Raw genomic sequence first — 22,912 nt, 5'->3', positions numbered from 1 at the left:
AACACTATTAAATCACAACTCTCAAAGAGAAGAAGGGCAGAGATTTGTGACTGAGAACCTAACCTCTTATTTCTAGTTTGTTGTCTACCTGAGCTACAAAGCAGCTCCTGGTAGATTTATTAATGGCATCATAACTCTCAAAATTCTTTTGATTTCTGCCTTTTTTGTTCTAACTCTCCTACCCTATACAATCGATTCCCAAGATTTTCAATTCTTCCTTCAAAATGTCAATTACATTCATTTCCCCTTCCATTTTCACTGGCATTATTCTAATTAAGCCCCTTACTGCCTATCACCTACACCATGTTTTTCCAACTTTTTAAACTGTCTTACTGATAAAAGAAATATTTCACATCTTGACTACATGGAAGAAGGCCACTCTGCTTATCTGTTCATCTACTGTAATAGTACTGTTACATCAGGAAGAAACACAATACACACATATGTGTATTTATACTTGAGACCAAATCTTTATGAAATAAGACTGTCTTCCTAAGAGCAATTTACTCTGACATGGTTTAAGCATTTTTGGTTACATCTCTTACTGTATCAATTTCACGATCTGTTGGTGGGTCACAATCTGCAGCATGAATAACTTTGATCATTGCAAATGTTCCCTTACTTCCTCTATGTTTCCTGGCTCCTATTCTTTTTATTCATCTCTATCAGATTAAAACTTTGTAAAGCTCTATCCTAATGATGTCTACTTCCCATCCAGCATTCTTTATGAACTCCTCTTATAATCTTAAGAAGAAAGTACAAATTTCTTAGCCTACTGTTTAGGGCTCTACCAAACCTGGCAATACACCAATGCGTAACTATCTCAACTATAGACAAACTGAACAATCCTGAACACAACTTGTGTATTCCTGATTCTTTCAAGACTGAATTCTGTCCCTCCCTAGTCCCTAGATATGCCTATGAAAATCCTACTCCACTCATTCATTCAGTATATATTTAGCGAGAAACTACATCTTCCAGGCACAGCGAGAGAGACAGGTGGTCATAGAGCTTATAGTATGAGTATAGTATGGTATGGTATGGTATGGTATGGTATGGTATGGTATGGTATGGTATGGTATAGTATAGCATAGTATGCTAATGTGAAAGTACTGACAAATGTGAAAACAGTTAGAAAAGGAGTAATAGAGTGTAATTGGATCATAAAATTTAAAAAGCTCATAAAAGGGTTAGGGCAGGCTGGGCACCGTGGCTCACATCTGTAATCCCAGCACTTTGGGAGACTGAGGCGGGTGGATTGCTTGAGGTCAGGAGTTTGAGACGAGCCTGGCCAACATGGTGAAATCCCGCCTCTACTAAAATACAAAAATAAGCTTGGCGTGGTGGTGGGTGACTGCAATCCCAGCTACTAGGGAGGCTGAGGCAGGAGAATTGCTTGAACCCAGGAGGCAGGGGTTGCAGTGAGCCGAGATCACACCACTGCACTCCAACCTGGGTGACAGAGCGAGACTGTCTCAAAAAAATAAATAAATAAATAAATAAAAAGGATTAGGGCACCTCTCCCTGAGAAAAGCTTTTTGTTTAATCTAAGTACCAAAGTATAAAAAGGAGTTAACAGGTGAAAAGTGAGGTTAAAATGTTCTCCAGTAGGAAAAAACATGGTAAGGGTCCTGAGGAGAAAAATGGTGTGTGGAAACTTCAAAGAAGTGGAAGAAGACCAGTTTGGCTGTGGCACAGAGAAAGCAAGGCAGAGTAGCCCATGAGCTGGGGTAAAGGGAACAGCAGATGTGGATGGCATTACATCCCAGATCAAAGTATCCTGCCTGCTATATGCCAGGTAACTATGCATTTAAGAATGTTTAAAGCATGTTTTCTTGCTATCCAAAACTTGCATTCTTCTGTGAAGACTGACAGGTAAACCTGCAGTGGAATAAGAACCAAACTAAATATATGTGTAAGTAGATCTGAGACAGGAGTATTAACTTTTTCTGGCATACTGGGAAAAGCTTTCTAGAAGAAATAATGTCTGAGCAGAGATGTTAAAAATGAATACATGAGTTCCCTAAATTGGCCGTGGCTTATCAGGCAAAGGACCAGGATGTGTAAAATTACAGTGGCATGAAAAAAATAATCATGGCTTTTCCATAAAGTCATCCCTGATAGCCTGGAAGAAAAAGTGTTTTCATGCATCTCAGAATTTAAGGCCTTTGCATCAAAATAGAGTTAGTCTACAGGATGATAGAAAGTACTTGAAGAAAGAGGCTTCATCCTCTTTATTTTTTTCTAAACCACTAATGGAAGTTTATTATAGCACTTTGCTTATAGAAGACACTAAATATCAGTAAATATAGATTTGTGGAAAAATAAATTAATCACATTTGTTGAATTAAAAGTAACTAAGTGATCCCTTATGTGCCGAAGGAGTAAGAGAATAAATATACTTTAATTTACTTTTCAGTAGCAGGGAATGAGATTATCAAAGAAGGAAGGGGTATATAGTGAAATCCCTTTGACATCAGAAGTTCAAATGGTAGGAGAAGGGCTCCAGATCGGGGTGCCTGGGACTCCCACATATAAGAAGGCAAGAAAAATGAGTGAGAATGACACAACACATAAATTACTCATTATTAAAAATGTATAAGACTGAAAATTTTTATTTTGTTTAAAAAAATAGTCTACCTACAAATAATGAGATAATTAAGGATTTGGCATAGTTGCTATCATTTCAGGCAGAGAACAGAGAATTTAATAGCTCATCTCTTCTCCTACTTCCCCTATCTAAGCCTTGAGTTTTAAGAAATCATTTAAATTAACTTCAATATGTTCTTGCAGACATTACTAAACTCTGTCCATACCGATGAATTCCAATGACATCATCGTTTCCATGGTAACTAATGCACGTCAAATGGGGGAAAAACAGAGAGCTGGACTAAAAACCAAGGGGAAGAAATGGAATAAAGTGGTATAAACAAAGCATAACATCTTTTTTTGTATTTATAAAACACTTACTAATTTCAAATCCTTTACTATTACTTTGGCTGTGGGGCTCTTAAGGCCCAGAGGGATCTCAGAGGTCAACAAATCCACTTCCCACTCATAGCCCAGACCTTCTTTACAATGTAGCTAATCATGATTGCCCAACTGTTCACAGAGCTTATTGCTGGAAAGTTCTCACTCATTCACTTGCAAACATTACTGAATACCTATCTTGTTCTGCAGGTTTAAGAAATGATTAAGACCTTCTATCTCTTTTAAAAAATGTTTGTAGTTTAGAAGGCAAATAATTTAAATGTAGGGTGGAAAAAAAAAAAAAGAGAGCTGTAATAAAGATACAGGAAGATGTCCAAAAGGCCAGAGGAAAGAACTATAAATTTCAACTTGGAAGAATTACACAGTTCCAATGACTTTCATTTCTACTCCCACTAAGTCCCACAAACCCATGACAACATCCTGGACCTTGTCATGACCCAGAACTGCTCTAAATTGTCAAACTTATACTCTAATATCAACTTTCTGATCCCAAACAGCTCTTTCACCTTCTAACTGATCCCTGAAGTAGTCCTATGAGCCTTATGCAGTCCATCAGCCTTCATTTGGAATACTTCCTCACAATACTTCCTTGCTAATATCCTTAACGTTTATCCTTCAGTGGCATCCACCTAGCAATAGCCTAACCTGGACTTAGTGACCATCCCTTTTCCTCTCTGTTATGTTCCATAAGGATTATCTGTCCAACCCTCTGTCTTAGAATTTAGGAAAAAATCTGTCAGAACAGTATGAGATTAAGTATCCACGTTCACAGGTATACAGGTTTACATAGGGACTGAAAAATAATATATGCTGAATTTGGCAACTACGGTCATTAGACTCCTAACTAGCAAAGTCCATGTAGGACTTTCTCCACAGCCAGTCACCTCAAATGACAGTGTCAGTTGAAATGGTATTTTGATATATAAAATGATAATTTATAGGGGGTAAAATTTTAAAAAGGTCTTACTCCTGCTCTGTTTAAAACTTTTTCCTCAAGGAATTCATGTTTTTGGGTGAGCTGAACACCCTCAACTCTCATCTTACAGAATGAGAAGTTAAGCATTCACTTATGTGCAAATAGAATGGCTATTATCCTGACTTTGGAGTGATCTTAATAGACAATTGGCACTGTTATCTAATTTCTGCCAGAAAGAAGGATTATAGATTACTTAAGTCAATGTCATAATTTTTGGTAGATAACCTTCTAACTTTTTGCTGATTTATATTTTAAAATCCCCTATAACAAGTAACCTTATTTAGTTATCTGGGTAGGCATTACTTGTGTCTAGTTTGTCTTAGAGGGCATAATACAAAGTAACACTGCTCAAATTAGGTGCTTTAGAGAGAGTTTTCGGTGTGAGGCAGGCATTTGGTTATCACTGTTTTAAAAATTTTCCAACCTAAAGTTCACGACATAGAACACTGGCCCTAAACTATTTGCTGATTACAATTATAAACCCGCTAGTGAAAAACCCTTGGACCACCTGGAAGGTAAGCATACAGGCACCTTCCTTATCAGCCTCCTCGATTTTCACGAGAACATGTCAATCCAACCCAGAGTTCCTCAGCTTGCCGATGCCCACAGCACTGTGCTAAGTGGCAAGGGAGAAGAGGTACTTGAGGAAATTCACCTCAACCATTCTACTACACTATTTTACACTTTTCAGAAGCCCTCTGAGAGATAAACATTTATGAAAGCTTCCCTTCAAGTCCATTCATTCAAATACATTACTGGATCTTATCCTGTGTCATGGTCTCACTGAAGAATCTGATAAAAGTTATAATTCGTTCCATACCAAAACAAATACATGTAGGCATACAATTTAGGGCTGGGGGAGGTGAGGGAGAGAAAAATCATGAGACTCCTGAAGCTAATCTACAGACTAAAGTTTAAAAAGCTCTGATATATATGCTCTAAAATCTGTCTTTGAATTAAGCAAGGCCACTAGCTAGCCAGCCACAGAGAAGCATCATGTTGGCACTGTACTGAAATGTTTGCTTTAAATTGTACTCCAGCACAATTCCACCTGCTTTCGTTGAGGCACACTAGAAGGAAGAACCCTGTATTTACTATAAAGAAGGTGATGAGAGTGTGTTCATTACATACACAGGTTCTTCTTTCTAAGAACCTAGGGAAGATATTTCTCTCTGGTCTCAGCTCTGTCTCTTTTGAGCATCCAGTTTTTTTTTTTTTTTAACTTTGTAGAAATGCACAGTTTTATAATGGTACTATTTTTCTTTTCCTTTGGCTGCTAGAAAAGTCATGGTACACCCCTAGCATGTATTTAAATTTCTTAATAGTACGCAATTTGTTTACTGACTTCACTTCTAACCCCATCTAATTTTAATTATTTTGTCTATTTTTATCTTATTTTTAACTTTCATTCCACCAAATTAGGGAGAAAATCCTGAAGTGCCTCCTAGAAGAAGGTGAGCTATAAATGAGTTGAACTGTAGGAGGCAGAAGGAAAAAAGTAATCTTTTTTTCATCCGCTTCCCCATAAGTGATCAATATTCAAGCCTATCTATCTAAATAATTTCCTAAAACACTCTTGTAATTTTTTTTGTCAGTGATAGCTGCAAGTATGAGAGAAGTAGTACTTCTATAGAAAACTCTTACCTAAAGGGTGTTTTACAATTCTTATGGATTAATATCATGTATAGACATGTTTGTACCTATAAGTCTGTTTTTAAAGTCACCAAAATGATAAACTAGGACTTTCATAATGACTTCTGCACAGGACTAAATTAAAACTTCAACTGTATTTTTCCATGACTTGCTTCTTCAGTTAGAAGAGTTTTATATTTTTCACAGTGAAGCTGTAAACGCTTACGGGCACGTGGACTCTGCGAAACATCTCAGCACCCTTGTGTGCATCCATCAATGCGATGTCCTGGGGCGTGGAGACAATCACAGCACCTAGCCAAAGATAAACAAAATACTATTATCTTTTAATTCTCTATGGAGAAATTACTTCCAGCATTATGTTGCTTACATACGCAAATAGTCTATTACGTTAACTATTTAGGTCATTCATATACATTTTACACACATGAATGAGAAAGACAAGAAAATGTCGACTTTGTTTTGGCCTACCTTTGAATCCTCACTTCTAAAATCACAACTGGGCCGGGCATGGTGGCTCACGCCTATAATCCCAGCATTTTGGGAGGCCGAGGTGGGCAGATCGTTTGGGGTCAGGAGTTCAAGACCAGCCTGGCTAACATGGTGAAACCCTGTATCTACTAAAAATACAAAAATTAGCCGGGCATGGTGGCTCGTGCCTGTAATCCCAGCTACTTGGGAGGCTGCGGCAGGAGAATCACTTGAACCTGGGAGACAGAGGTTGCGGTGAGCAGAGATCACACCACTGCCTTCCAGCCTGGGTGACAGAGCAAGACTTCATCTCAAAACAAAAAATAAAATAAAATAAAAATCGCAACTGACTAATCAGTGATTCAGGATCATAACTCTATCAGTGGAACTTTCTTCTCATTCAGATAATGTGCTAGTTATACAGATGCACAAGCTAGGCTTTACTTTCAAATTAATAGTCCAATAGCCAGGCATGGTGACCTGTACCTGTAATCCAAACTACTTGGGAGGCTGAGGCGGAGGGATCACTTAAGCCCAGGAGTCCAAGACCAGCCTGGGCAATACAGTGAGACCCCATCTCAAAAAAAAAAGGAAGAAAAAAGAAGAAAGAAGAAACAAGAAGAAGAAGGAGGAGGAGGAGGAGAAGAAGAAATGAAGAAAGAAGAAAAAGGAGGAGGAAGAAGAAAGAAGAAAAAAGAAGATGACAATGAAGAAGATGATGAAGGAGAGGAAAAAGAGGAAGATGAAGAAGAAAGAACGAAAGAAAGAGAGAGAAAAAAGAAAAGGAAAAGGAAAAAGGAAAGGAAAGGAAAGGAGAAAGAGGGGAGGAGGAGGAGAAGGAGAAGAAGAGGAAGATGAGGAGGAGGAGGAGAAGGAGGAGGTTATTAATAGTCTGCTTGGGAGACTGAAAAATTAAGCATTACAATACAATATGCTAAGGAGGAGCAGAAGGAGAACAAGGGGGAGGAGAAGAAAGAAGAAGAAGAGAAGAAGAGGAGGAGGAGGAAGAAGCTGTTAATATTCTACTTGGAAGACTGAAAAAATAAGGATTACAATACAATATGCTAAGCATTAGAACAGAGGTGTGCACAGGGTGTTATGGAGTTATAAAGAAGAAATAGGAAGAAAAGCTAACTAATTCAATCTAGGAGAGAAAATGGTGAAGTATGACAGATGGAAGGGGAAGCTAGACATAGGAGAAACAATGGAGAAAAGTGTCCAGAAAGAGGTGATTCTTAGGCTGAGTCCTAGAAGTTTATATTCTTAAAAACTCACACTGTGGAAAGCAGTTCGGTGGGAATAAAACTGAGGGCTGTGGCAGAAATTCAGATGCAAAATGGTAGAGGCCTGAACTGAAGTGGATGGAGATGGCAAATTTTCTGGATCTCCACTACTACCCTACAGAAACCAGGTAGTACTACTGTACAGAGTTTTGAGAGAAAGTGCAGCACAATTTTTCTTTAGGTCAAAACAACAAAGGCCTGGTTAAGATTGGCCGAATCCGTGAATTTTTTTTTTTAATTTTGTGGTTCCCTCTAGATGATAACCTAAAAAATAATTAACATAAACATAATATAGATCACATGGCTGACCATCACCTTATAATTAAATACAGAATGCTATGACAATTCAGAGCCCCAAACTGTTAAATTGGTATCAAGTGGCAGACACAACTAATGAAAACAGAGGCAAGATTAACAATAAATAACTGATTACACCAAGTGAAGGTCAAATGATACTAGACAGTATTGCCTGAAGGGATATTTTGAAGAAGTTCAAATAGAGAAAAGTGGTAGGAGAACTAAGTTATTACAAAGCACATGGCAGTATGGGCATGCCAAACTCAAAAGAACCTATACAGTAGTAGTTAGCTGTAAATTCATCTTGCAATCAGCATCTTCATTTCAGGAAAAAAATATTTTACATTAAATTAACGTCATAAATTTGAATTTTACTGATTTTGTAAGTTTTGCTTGTATTTAATTTAATTTTTAAACTATACAATATGAGCTATAAACTTAAGAAATTTGTGTTTACACCTAGTTAAGTAATCTTATAATAAAAATAAGTCAGTATGGGGTGCGGGAAGATTATCTTTCCTTTAGAAGGAGGGCCTATTCATTACTCAAGTTTGAGATACACTATTTTTAGAATTCAAAGAGATCAGGACTCAAAATTTGATTCTATAGCTGACTACCTGTATGACTAGATAATGACTTAACCTATCAGAGTTTTTGTTTCTTCATCTACAAATAGCATGGAAATACTTAGGTCACAGGATTAAAATAATTAAATAAACTACTACACACAGACACTTGACATGATGCCTAACATTCAATAAATGATAGCTGTCACTGTTAATATCATTATTACATATATTATTGTTATTAATAAAATGCCTTAGATGTTGCTGGGAAGGTCATTTTCCTAAAGGCTATCAGGCAGCTCATCCTACTTTTCAAACTGTTCCATGGATCCCTACAGCCTTCTATTTTGATTTACTTTGCCCAAGAAACCAAAAATTAACACTTCTCTTCCCCTCTTGCAAAGACTGATGGAAATCATATCTCGGCAAAAATTACACTCTACACCTCCAATACATTTCCAGAATTTGCCACCTTCCAGATTCTGTTATTAATCTGTTTCCTAGTTTTTTTCATATCCAGTCATTTGGAAAGGATCAAATTCTAGCTCTGGCTGTATCCAGCTGTATAACTAACTTCAAACAAATAACTAAGAATCACTCTGAGTCTCAGTTTCTTTAACTGAAAAACTAATGCCTGCACTAGATAGTTTCCAAGGACTCAGCTATCTCTATGATTACACTATTTAGCATTACATCTTAACTATAAATAGCTTTTAGAATGACCTCTGCTCAACTTGACTGCCCTAGTAATCTTATTTAAGGGGTATTAGCCCTCAATCTCAGAGCTATTCTCTTCCTACATAAGCAGAGGAATCTCCTTGGCTATTTCCTCCAAATCTTCTCCTTCACTATATATTAGTATGTAGGGTGTTCTCTACTGCATTGGCTCTAAAAAGTATTCTTAGCTTTCATATGATATAAACATGTTACTGTTTTAAACACTTTTTGTCTACTATTTGTATCACCATTACACAATATAGCTTCAAGGACATTATGATTTTTTTCATCTTTTTATCAAACAAAAGTAATGACATAATATTTTGCACAAAACAGGCACTTAGCAAAAGATCAGCAATTTAAACAATGTTCTTATATTTTCAGAATCATCTCCCCTAGATTACTTCAGCATAAACTTTAAGTTGGCAACTCCTTGAACTAGGAGTCAAGAGCTCCAGATTCTGGTTTTGATGACAGTCTTAATATAATATATAACCTTGAATAACTAAGTCTCAATATATCTCAATTAACTCCTTTATAAAATGAATCTATTTCCATAGGCCCTATTTAACTTAAACAGCTGTTACATTAAAAAAATAAAAGTTTTATTAAAATGTTCAGGGACATTATTTTAATAGCTATAAGATACTAGAGAGGGATATGAAACTGGCTTGGTTTTCTCTGTGCTTAATTAACCCTAACACAGTAGCACAAATAAGCATCTATGCCATTTGGGTTTCTTTGCAGAATAGTCTGAATAGCACCATTCGAACAAATTAATAACAACATTTGACAAGGACAATGATCATCTTCCATGTCCTGTCAAATGCTCACGAAGCATGTAAACATTTCATGGAACTATATTTATAGAAGTTTTTTTTGGTGTAAAATTTTTTTTGTCTACTATTTGTGGAAATATATGGGGTATTTTGCTGAAATATATGTTCTTAATTAATGATTAAGTCCTTAATCACAATACAATCAGCCTCTGGGTTTTGCCCTGAAAAAAAATTTCTAATCCTTGTTGAAGAAGACAGAAACGTAACTGGCTCACACATAAATCACTACCTCTTTTGCTGTATAGTACATCAAAGTTTAGTATAGTATATAAGTTTCGTATATCATATAAGTAATCATTTCAGATAGCCCTAAAGTGAACTTCAAATTTTATAAGAAAATAATGCATAAACAACATAATCTCCAGTAAATTAAATTTAGTCCTTAATCTAGCATAACCTAGATTTTTATTTTAAATTTTATTTTAATTTTTGTGAGTACATAGTAGTTATATATATTTAAGGGGTCCATGAGATGTTTTGATACAGGCATGCAATGTGTAATAACCACATCATGTAAAATGGGGTATCCATTCCCTCAAGCATTCATCTTTTGTGTTATAACCAATACAATTAAACTTTTCGATATTTTAAAATGTACAATTAAGTTACTATTGACTATAGTCACCCTGTTGTGCTGTCAAATACTAGGTCTTATTCATTCTTTCTAACTATTTTTTTTGTACCCATTAGCCACTGCCATCTCCTCCCGACCCCATTACCCTTCCCCACCTCGAATAACTATCCTCTACTCTCTCTGTCCATAAGTTCGATTGTTTTAATTTCAGATCCCACAAATAAGTGAGAACATGCAATGTTTGTCTTTCTGGCCAGGCTTATTTCACTTAACATAATGGCATCCAGTTCCATCCACGTTGTTGCAAATGACAGGATCTCATTCTTTTTATAGCTAAATGGTACTCCATTGTGTATAAATAACACATTTTCTTTAACCATTCATCTGTTGATGGACACTTAGGTTGCTTTCAAATCTTGGCTATTGTGAATACTGCTGCAATAAACATGGGAGTACAGATATCTCTTTGACATACTGATTTCCTTTCTTTTGGGTGTATACCCAGCAATAGGACTGCTCAATCATATGGTAGCTCTATTTTTAGTTTTTTGAGGAACCTCGAAACTGTTCTCGATAGTGGTTGTACTAATTTACATTCCTACCAACAGTGACAAGGGTCCCCTTTTCCTCACATCCTTGTCAGCATTTGTTATTGCCTGACTTTGGACATAAGCCATTTTAACTGGGGTGAGATGATATCTCTTTGTAGTTTTGATTTGAATTTCTCTGATTATCAATGATTCTGAGCACCTTTTCATATGTCTGTTTGCCACTGTATGACTTCTTTTCACAAATGTCTATTCAGATCTTTTGCCAATTTTTAAACGGGATTGTTAGATTTTTTCCTATTGAGTTGTTGCAGCTCCTTATATATTCTGGTTATAAATCCTTTGTCAGTTGGGTAGTTTGCAAATATTTTCTCCCATTTCCGGGTCGTTTCTTCATTTTGATGGTTCCTTTAATGTGCAGAAGCTTTTTAACGTGATGTGATCTCATTTGTCCATTTTTGCTTTGATAGCCCAGATTTTTAAATTTCATTTATTTATTTATTTATTTATTTATTTATTTATTTATTTATTTTTGAGATGGAGTTTCACTCTTGTTGCCCAGGCTGGAGTGCAATGGCATAATCTCAGCTCACTGCAACCTCCGCCTCCAGGGTTCAAGCAATTCTTCTGTCTCAGCCTCCAGAGTAGCTGGGATTACAGGCATGTGCCACCATGCCCAGCTAATTTTTGTATTTATTTAGTAGAGATGGGGTTTCTCCATGTTGGTCAGGCTCGTCTCGAACCCCTGACCTCAGGTGATCCACCCACCTCAGCCTCCCAAAGTGCTGGGGTTACAGGTGCCAGACAATGCGCCGGGCCTTTTTTTTTTTTTTTGAGACGGAGTCTTGCTCTGTTGCCCAGGCTGGAGTGCAATGGCACGATCTCGTCTCACTGCAACCTCCACCTCCCGGATTCAAGCAATTCTCTTGCCTCAGCCTCCTGAGTAGCTGGGATTACAGGCGCCCACCACCATGCCCAGCTAATTTTTGTATTTTTGGCCGAGATGGGGTTTCACCTTATTTGTCAGGCTGGCCTCTAACTCCTGACCTCAGGTGATCCACCTGTCTCTGCCTCCCAATGTGCTGGGATTACAGGCGTGCACCACCGCACACGGCCCCAGATTTTTAAATTTTAAAGGAATTATGTCAATTTATTCTTGTTACTGTATCATTCAACTTAACAGATGGTCTCTGAAACCTGATATTACATTTCATCTTTATAATTCTTGGCTTTCTACCTGTTAAATTTAAATTTTTCCCAGAAACATGAGCCAATATGAATTAGTCTAGAGTTTTCTCCCTTTATACCATCATTAATGATATCACTTCAGTTTGTGATGAAGGGACTGATAGAAAACTTGTGCTCTCTCTACTGACTGTAAGGAAATGTGAACAGCAGCAAAAAATAAAGTTTAGTTTGCAATAAATTGAATTATTTTCTAAGGGAAAAATGCCTATCTCAAGAAGCCCATCAAGAATTCTCTATCAATATTTTTTTCTTTTTTCTTTTTTTTTTTTGAGACGGAGTCTTGCTCTGTTGCCCAGGCTGGAGTGCAGTGGCACGATCTCGGCTCACTGCAAGCTCCGCCTCCTGGGTTCATGCCATTCTCCTGCCTCAGCCTCCTGAGTAGCTGGGACTACAGGCACCCGCCACCATGCCCAGGTAATTTTTTGTATTTTTTTTTAGTAGAGACGGGGTTTCACCATGTTTGCCAGGATGGTCTCGATCTCCTGACCTCGTGATCCGCCCGCCTCAGCCTCCTAAAGTGCTGGGATAACAGGTGTGAGCCACCACGCCTGGCCAAGAATTCTCTGTCCATTTTCTAAAGTAAATGTCTAAGTCTAAACGATTAAAAATATTGTTTAAATGCTAATTCACAACTTATAATCCTTTTAAAAGGCTTCCTATCAGCTGAGATTTACTATAAAAGGTTGATTGTCTGGCAGATTCTGGCAAATACGTAAACATTTTACAAAATAATTATTTAGAATATTAATTGTCAATTCTCCTATTAAGAGGAAAATCTATTTATGACTGCATATGTGGATTTGGGTCAGAGTTCAGAGTAGTTAAACATTTAAAACTGATGATTCCAGATGTTAGACTGATCATAATTATACCAGTGTGGAACAACTCAACTATGCATTCTAGTCCCCAGGGCATACATTGTATCTAATTCTCTTGCTTGATTGAGAACTTCAGTGCTGGAGCCTACTAGACATGTGCAACAAAACCTGCTCAGGGTTATAGCTGGAGAAATAATTCCATACCTTACAATTATGAGCACACCAATATAAAGTCAAATAAGACTTAAAAAATTAACTGTTTTTAATGTTCACACTGCTCTTAATATTTAGTGCTACTGATTCTCCTTTATTTAGAAATATACTTGCATCAAAAGAAAATAATCATTCAACATCTGATGTTTAACAAAAACAATACCAAATATAATTTTCTATTAACTATAAAGTAGACTGGCATTGGTATTTTTTAGCTCTCCTCTGTCTTTCTCCTGTCACCCCCAAAATTCCTGAGTTTTAAATATTCTTTGCTGTAAGATCAAGGATTACCTACCAATATTAGTATCAGCAGAAAGAAACATAATTTAAAAGGTAAATTCACCTCAAATGTACTCACAGACCAACAGGAAATATAAATAATTCTTGGATGAGTCACTATTTTGATCTCTTGCTCCTTTCCAACAGACTATACAAGTGATTACAGTCACAAAGAGAATGTTTTATTAATTTAGAAATGAATCATTATTTTGCTCACTTCAGAAACAAATCTTCCTACAGAAAATTATATCAATTGGCTGGGCACGGCCGCTCACGCCTGTAATCCCAGCACTTTGGGAGGCCGAGGCAGGCAGATCACAAGGTCAGGAGATCGAGACCATCCTGGCTAACACGGTGAAACCCCATTTCTACTAAAAATACAAAACATTAGCCGGGCGTGGTGGCCGGCGCCTGTAGTCCCAGCTACGTGGGAGGCTGAGGCAGGAGAATGGCGTGAACCCAGGAGGCGGGGCTTGCAGTAAGCCGAGATCGCAGTGGACTGCAGTCCAGCCTGGGTGACAGTGCGAGACTCCAACTCAAAAAAAAAAAAAAGAAAAAAGAAAAAAAGAAAACTATATCAACTGTGGAAAAAAGAATTAAACACAATAATAAGTGGAAACAATGCTATATCAACATTACTGGTGTTCTAAATCATCCTAATTGATGAAGAAGAAAAAAACAAAGATACTGGTGAGAGAAAGCATGTGAACTTTGGAAGGTTAAGAATCCAACTTTGAGTAAGTGCGATGTGGTGCTAAGAAGAATGTATATTCTGTTGATTTGGGGTGGAGAGTTCTGTAGATGTCTATTATATCCGCTTGGTCCAGGCTGAGTTCAAGTCCTGAATACCCTTGTTAATTTTCTGTCACATTGTTCTGTCTAATACTGACAGTGGGGTGCTAAAGTCTCCCACTATTATTGTGTGGGAGTCTAAGTCTCTTTGTAGGTCTCTACATGAATCTGGGTGCTCCTTTATTGGGTGCATATATATTTAGGATAGTTAGCTCTTCTTGTTGCATTGATCCCTTTACCACTATCTAATGCCCTTCTTTGTCTTTTTAAATCTTTGTTGGCTTAAAGTCTGCTTTATCAGAGACTAGGATTGCAACCCATGCTTTTTTTCCTTTTTTTTCTTTTTATTTGCTTGGTAAGTATTCCTCCATCCCTTTATTTTGAGCCTATGTGTGTCTTTGCACATGAAATGGGTCTCCTGAATACAGCATACTGATGGGTCTTGACTCTTTATCCAATTTGACAGTCTGCATCTTTTAATTGGGGCATTTACCCCACTTACATTTAAGGTTAATACAGTTATTTGTGAATTTGATCCTGTCATTATGATGCTAGCTGGTGATTTTACCCATTAGTTGATGCAGTTTCTTCATAGTGTCAATGGTCTTTTCAACTTGGTATGTTTTTGCAGTGGCTGGTACCAGTTTTCCTTTCCATATTTACTGCATCCTTCAGGAGCTCTTGTAAGGCAGGCCTGGATGCTTGTCTATAAAGGATTTTATTTCTCTTTTGCTTTGCTTATGAAGCTTAGTTTGGCTGGATATGAAATTCTGGGTTGAAAATTCCTTTCTTTAAGAATGTTGAGTATTGGCTACTACTCTCTTCTGGCTTATAGGGTTTCTGCAGAGAGATTTTCTGTTAGTCTGATGGGCTTCCCTTTGTGGGTAACCCGACCTTTCTCTCTGGCTGCCCTTAACATTTTTTCCTTCATTTCAACCTTGGTGAATCTGATAATTATATGTCTTGGGGTTGCTCTGCTCAAGGGGTATCTTTGCAGTGTTCTCTGTGTTTCTTGAATTTGAATGTTGGCCTGTCTTGTTAGGTAGGGGAAGGAAAATTCTCCTGGATAATAACCTGAAGAGTGTTTTTCAACTTGGTTTCATTCTCACCGTCACTTTCAGGTACACCAATGAAACGTAGGTTTGGTCTTTTTACAGAGTCCCATGTTTCTGGAAGGCTTTGTTCATTCCTTTTCATTCTTTTTTCTCTAATTTTGTCTTCATGCTTTATTTCATTAAGTTGATCTTCAATCTCTGATATTCTTTCTTCTGCTTGATCAATTAGGATACTGATAACCTGTGTATGCTTCACGAAGTTCTCGTGCTGTTTTTCAGCTCCATCAGGTCATTTATGTTCTTCTCTAAACTGGTTATTCTAGTTAGCAGTTGGAAGTAAAACACTCCTGAGCAAATGCAAAAGAATGGAAATCATAACAAACTGTCTCTCAGACCACAGTGCAATCAAATTAGAACTCAGGATTAAGAAATTCACTCAAAACCACACAACTACATGGAAACTGAACATCCTGCTCCTGAATGATTACTGGGTAAGTAATGAAATTAAGGCAGAAATAAAGAAGTTCTTTAAAACCAATGAGAACAAAGAGACAACAAACCAGAATCTCTGGGACACAGCTAAAGTGGTGTTTAGAGGGAAATTTATAGCACTAAATGCCCACAGGAGAAAGCAGGAAAGATCTAAAATCGACACCCTAACATCACAATTAAAAGAATTAGAGAAGCAAGAGGAAACAAATTCAAAAGCTAGCAGAAGACAAGAAATAACTAAGATCAGAGCAGAACTGAAGGAGATAGAGACACGAAAAACTCCTCAAAAAATCCATGAATCTAGGAGCTGATTTTTTCAAACGATTAACAAAATAGATAGACTCTAACCAGACTAATAAAGAAGAAAAGAGAGAAGAGTCAAATAGACACAATAAAAAATGATAAAGGGGATATCACCACTGATCCCACAGAAATACAAACTACCATCAGAGAATACTATAAACACCTCTATGCAAATAAACTAGAACATCTAGGAGAAATGGATAAATTTCAAGACACATCCACCCTCCAAACACTAAATCAGGAAAAAGTTGAATCCCTGAATAGACCAGTAAGTTCTGAAACTGAGGCAGTAGTTAATAGCCCACCAACCAATAAAAGCCAGGATCAGATGGATTCACAGCTGAATTCTACCAGAGGTACAAAGAGGAACTGTACCATTCCTTCTGAAATTATTCCAAACAATTGAAAAAGAGGGAGTCCTCCCTAACTCATTTTATGAGGCCAGCATCATCCTGATACCAAAACCTGGCAGAGACAAAACAAAAAAAGAAAATTTCAGGCCCATATCACTGATGAACATCAATGCAAAAATCCTCAATAAAATACTGGCAAACCGAATCCAGCAGCACATAAAAAAGCTTATCCACCATTATCAAGTTGGCTTCATCCCTGGCATGCAAGGCTGGTTAAATATATGCAAATCAATAAAAATAATCCATCACATAAACAGAACGAATGACAAAAACCACATGATTATCTCAATAGATGCAAAAAGGCCTTCGATAAAATTCAACACCACTTCATGCTAAAAACGCTCAATAAACTAAGTATTGATGGAATGTATCTCAAAATAATAAGAGCTATTTATCACAAACCGACAGCCAGTATCATACTGAATGGGCAAAAGCTGGAAGCATTCCCTTCGAAAAATAACACAAGACAAGGATGACCTCTCTTACCACTCCTATTCAAAATAGTATTGGAAGTTCTGGCCAAGGCAATCAGGCAAGAGAAAGAAAGAAAGGGTATTCAAATAGGAAAACAGGAATTCAAATTGTCTTTGTTTGCAGATGACATGATTATATATTTAGAAAACCCCATCGTCTCAGCCCAAAATCTCCTTAAGCTGATCAGCAACTTCAGCAAAGTCTCAGGATACAAAATCAATGTGCAAAAATCACAAGCATGCCTATACACCAATAACAGACAAACAGAGAGCCAAACCATGAGTGAACTCCCATTCACAATTGCTACAAAGAGAATAAAATACCTAGGAATCCAATTTACAAGGGATGTGAAGGACCTCTTCAAGGAGAACTACAAACCGCTGCTCAAGAAAATAAGAGAGGACACAAAAAAATGGAAAAAAAAATTCCATGCTCATGAATAGGAAGAATCAATATTGTGAAAATGGCGATACTGCCCAAAGTAATTTATATATTCAATGCTATCCCCATCAAGCTACCACTGACTTTCTTCACAGAATTAGAAAAAGGTACTTTAAGTTTCATACAGAATCAAAAAAGAGCCCATATAGCCAAGACAATCCTAAGCAAAAAGAACAAAGCTGGAGGCATCACGCTACCTGACTTCAAACTATACTACAAGTCTACAGCAACCAAAACAGCATGATACTGGTACCAAAACAGAGATATAGAGCAATGAAACAGAACAGAGGCCTCAGAAATAACACCATACATCTACAACCATCTGATCTTTAACAAACCTGCCAAAAACCAGCAATGGGGAAAGGATTCCCTATTTAATAAGTGATCTTGGGAAAACTGGCTAGCCATATGCAGAAAACTGAAACTGGACCCCTACCTTACACCTTATTCAAAAATTAATTCAAGATGAATTAGAGGCTTAAGTGTAAGACCTAAAACCATGAAAACCCTAGAAGAAAATCTAGGGAATACCATTCAGGATATAGGCATGGGCAAAGACTTCATGACTAAAACACCAAAAGCAATGGCAAAAAAAAAGCCAATATTGACAAATGGGATGGAGTTAAACTAAAGAGCTTCTGCACAGCAAAAGAAATTATCATCATAGTAAACAGCCAACCTACAGAATGGGAGAAAATTTTTGCAATCTATCCATCTGACATGGGTTAATATCCAGAATGTACAAGGAACTTAAACAAATTTACAAGAAAAAAACAAACAACCACATCAAAAAGTGGGCAAAAGATATGAACAGACACTTCGCAAAAGAAGACATTTATGCAGCCAACAGACACATGAAAAAATGCTCATCATCACTGGTCATCAGAGAAATGCAAATCAAAACCACAATGAGATACCATCTCACACCAGTTAGAATGGCAATCATTAAAAAGTCAGGAAACAACAGATGCTGGAGAGGATGTGGAGAAATAGGAATGCTTTTACACTGTTGGTGGGAGTGTAAATTAGTTCAACCATTGTGGAAGACAGTGTGGCGATTCCTCAAGGATCTAGAACCAGAAATACCATTGACCCTGCAATCCCATTGCTGGGTATATACCCAAAGGATTATAAATCATTCTACTATAAAGACACATGCACACGTATGCTTATTGCAGCACTGTTCACAATAGCAAAGGCTTGGAACCAACCGAAATGCCCATCAATGATGGACTGGATAAGAAAAAGTGGCACATATACACCATGGAATACTATGCAGCCATAAAAAAGGATGAGTTCATGTCCTTTGTAGGGACATGGATGAAGCTGGAAATCATCATTTTCAGCAAACTAACACAGGAACAGATAACCAAACACCACATGTTCTCACTTATAAGTGGGAGTTGAACAATCAGAAAACATGGACATAGGGAATGGAACATCACACACCAGGGTCTGTCAGGGGTTGGGGGCCAGGGGAGAGATAGCATTAGGAGAAATACCTAACGTAGATGACAGGTTGATGGGTGCAGGAAACCACCATGGTACGTGTATATCTATGTAACAAACCTGCACGTTCTGCACATGTATCCCAGGACTTAAAGTATGTGTGTGTGTGTGTGTATGTATGTATGTGTGTGTATATATATATATATCTGTATATATGTATGTGTGTATATATATATGTATGTATGTGTGTGTGTGTGTGTGTGTGTGTGTGTATAGCAAAAAAGAATACAAGTTCGCCAAAGAAATCTGGATACATATCTGCTGTTTAGTGACAAATACTGGCTCTTCAATATAATGGAGTGAACAGTTAAATGGGCTTCAAGTCACTTCATCTTAATGACGCTATAAAGAATTAACCAGAGCTGGCTGGGCATGGTGGCTCACGCTTGTAATCCCAGCACTTTGGGAGGCCGAGGAAGGCAGATCATGAGGTCAGGAGATCGAGACCATCCTGGCTAACATGGTGAAACCCCGTCTCTGCTAAAAATACAAAAAAATTAGCCAGGCGTGGTGGCAAGTGCCTGTAGTCCCAGCTACTTGGGAGGCTGAAACAGGAGAATGGCGTGAACCCAGGAGGCAGGGCTTGCAGTGAGCTGAGATACACCACTACACTGCACTCCAGCCTAGGCAATAGAGCAAGACTCCACCTCAAAAAAAAAAAAAAAAGAACTAACAAGAGCTATCCAGAATGAGTTCACTTAGGAACCACTGGGGACAAAAGAGGCCTTCATGGATTTTAAAGCGCTTAGGATGGAATCAGAATCAGACAGCTCTGTCGTGCATATCTGTCTCTGTCTGTCTGTCTGTCTTCATTCTCCTTCTCTCTCCTCCCTGCTTCCTCCTTCTGATGTCTCCAGTAAAGTTAAGATAAAACCCTTGCAAGATGGCCGAATAGGAACAGCTCCGGTCTGCAGCTCGCAGTGTGATCGACGCAGAAGACGGGTGATTTCTGCATTTCCAACTGAGGTACCTGGTTCATCTCACTGGGACTGGTGTGAAAGTGGGTGCAGGCCAAGGAGGGCAAGCGGAAGCAGGGCGGGGCATCGCCTCACCAGGGAAGTGCAAGGGGTCGGGGGATTTCCCTTTCCTAGCCAAGGGAAGCCCTGACAGACTGTACCGGGAAAATCAGGACACTTCCACCTAAACACTGTGCTTTTCCAATGGACTCAGCAAACTACACACCAGGAGATTATATCCCGCGCATGGCTCAGTGGGTCTCACGCCCACAGAGTCTTGTTCACTGCTAGTCCCAGATCCAACTGCAAGGAGGCAAGCCTGGCTGGGGGAGGGGCGTCCGCCATTGCTGAGGATTGAGTAGGTAAACAAAGCAGCCAGAAGCTGGAACTAGGTGGAGCCCACCACAGCTCAACGAGGCCCACCTGTCTCTGTAGGCTCCACCTCTAGAGGCAGGGCATAGCTGAACAAAACGCAGCAGAAACTTCTGCAGACTTAAACGTCCCTGTCTGACAGCTCTGAAAAGAGCAGTGGTTCTCCCAGCATGGTGTTTGAACTCTGAGAACAGACAGACCACCTCCTCAAGTGGGTCCATGACCCCCATGTAGCCTAATTTGGAGACACCTCCCAGTAGGGGCCGACTGACACCTCATACAGCCAGGTGCCCCTCTGAGACGAAGCTTCCAGAGGAAGAATCAGGGAGCAATATTTGCTGTTCTGCAATATTTGCTGTTCTGCAGCCTCTGCTGGTGAAACCCAGGAAAACAGGGTCTGAAGTGGACTTCTAGCAAAATCAAACAGACCTGCAGCTGAGGGACCTGACTGGTAGAAGAAAAACTAACAAACAGAAAGGAATAGCATCAGCATCAACAAAAAGGACATCCACAAAAAAACCCCATCTGTAGGTCAACATCATCAAAGACCAAAGGTAGATAAAACCACAAAGATGGAGAGAAACCAGAGCAGAAAAGGTAAAAATTCTAAAAACCAGAGCACTCCTTCTCCTCCAAAGGATCACAACTCCTCACCAGCAACGGAACAAAGCAGGACAAAGAATGACTTTGACGAGCTGACAGAAGTAGGCTTCAGAAAGTCAGTAATAACAAACTTCTCTGAGCTAAAGGAGGAGGTTTGAACCCATCATAAGGAAGCTAAAAACCTTGAAAAAGATTAGACGAATGGCTAACTGAATAAACAGTGCAGAGAAGACCTTAAATGACCTGAAGGAGCTGAAAACCATGGCACAAGAACTACGTGATGCATGCACAAGCTTCAGTAGCCGATTCGATCAAGTGGAAGAAAGGGTATCAGTGATTGAAGATCAAATTGAAGAAATGAAGCCAGAAGAGAAGTTTAGAGAAAAAAGAGTAAAAAGAAACAAACAAATCTTCCAAGAAATATGAGACTATGTGAAAAGACCAAATCTACATGTAATTGGTGTACTAGAAAGTGATGGGGAGAATGGAACCAAGCTGGAAAACACTCTTCAGGATATTATCCAGGAGAACTTCTGCAGCCCAGCAAGGCAGGCCAAAATTCAAATTCAGGAAGTACAGAGAACACCACAAATATACTCCTTGAAAAGAGCAACCCCAAGACATATAATTATCAGATTCACCAAGGTTGAAATGAAGGAAAAAATGCTAAGGGCAGCCAGAGAGAAAGGTTGGGTTAACCACAAAGGGAAGCCCATCAGACTAATAGTGGACCTCTCGGCAGAAACCCTACAAGCCAGAAGAGAGTGGGGGCCAATATTCAACATTCTTAAAGAAAAGAATTTTCAACCGAGAATTTCATATCCAGCCAAACTAAGCTTCATAAGGGAAGGAGAAATAAAATCCTTTACAGACTAGCAAATGCTGAGAGATTTTGTCACCACCAGGCCTGCCTTACAAAAGCTCCTGAAGGAAGCACTAAACATGGAAAGGAACAACAAGTACCAGCCACTGCAAAAACATGCCAAAGTGTAAAGACCACTGATGCTAGGAAGAAATTGCATCAACTAATGGACAAAATAATCAGCTAACATCATAATGACAGGATCAAATTCACACATCACAATGTTAACCTTAAATGTAAATGGGCTAAATGCCCCATTTAAAAGACACAGGCTGGCAAACTGGACAAAGAGTCAAGACCCATCAGTGTGCTGTATTCAGGAGACCCATCTCACATGCAGAGACATACATAGGCTCAAAATAAAGGGATGGAGGAAGATCTACCAAGCAAATGGAAAGCAAAAAACAACAGGGGTTGCAATCCTAGACTCTGATAAAACAGACTTTAAACCAACAAAGATAAAAAGAAACAAAGACGGCCATTACATAATGGTAAAGGGAAGAATTAAACAAGAAGAGCTACCTATTCTAAATATATATGCACCCAGTACAGGAGCACCCAGATTCATAAAGCAAGCCCCGAGAGACCTAAAAAGAGACTTAGACTCCCACACAATAATAATGGGAGACTTTAACACCCCACTGTCAATATTAGACAGATCAACAAGACATAAGGTTGACAAGGATATCCAGGACTTGAACTCAGCTCTGCACCAAGCGGACCTAATAGACATCTACAGAACTCTCCACCCCAAATCAACAGAATATACATTCTTCTCAGCACCACATCACACTTATTCCAAAATTGACCACATAGTTGGAAGTAAAGCTCTCCTCAGCAAATGTAAAAGAACAGAAATCACAACAAACTATCTATCAGACCACAGTGCAATCAAATTAGAACTCAGGATTAAGAAACTCACTCAAAACTGCACAACTACTTGGAAACTTAACAACCTGCTCCTGAATGACTACTGGGTACATAACGAAATGAAGGCAGAAATAAAAATGTTCTTTGAAACCAATGAGAACAAAGACATAACGTACCAGAATCTCTGGGACACATTTAAAGCAGTGTGTAGAGGGAAATTTATAGAACTAAATGCCCACAAGAGAAAGCAGGAAAGATCTAAAATCGACACCCTAACATCACGATTAAAAGAACTAGAGA

The 22,912-nt window shown here is 38.4% G+C and overlaps 1 protein-coding gene across 9 annotated transcripts in view; it reads right to left on the bottom strand.

The window, feature by feature from the left end:
- Positions 1-22,912, bottom strand: part of NUBPL (NUBP iron-sulfur cluster assembly factor, mitochondrial) — a 290,082-nt gene that overhangs the window by 28,590 nt on the left and 238,580 nt on the right. For all 9 annotated transcript variants that reach the window (XM_003821202.6, XM_055097457.2, XM_008974688.6 and 6 more), the window contains one exon: positions 5,826-5,911. In XM_003821202.6, coding sequence (XP_003821250.2) covers positions 5,826-5,911 — 86 coding nt within the window. The remainder of the gene's footprint in view (positions 1-5,825; positions 5,912-22,912) is intronic.

Source organism: Pan paniscus, chromosome 15, assembly GCF_029289425.2.
Source record: "Pan paniscus chromosome 15, NHGRI_mPanPan1-v2.0_pri, whole genome shotgun sequence".
NCBI classification, from domain to species: domain Eukaryota; kingdom Metazoa; phylum Chordata; class Mammalia; order Primates; family Hominidae; genus Pan; species Pan paniscus.
This window is presented reverse-complemented; position numbering and strand designations above follow the sequence as displayed.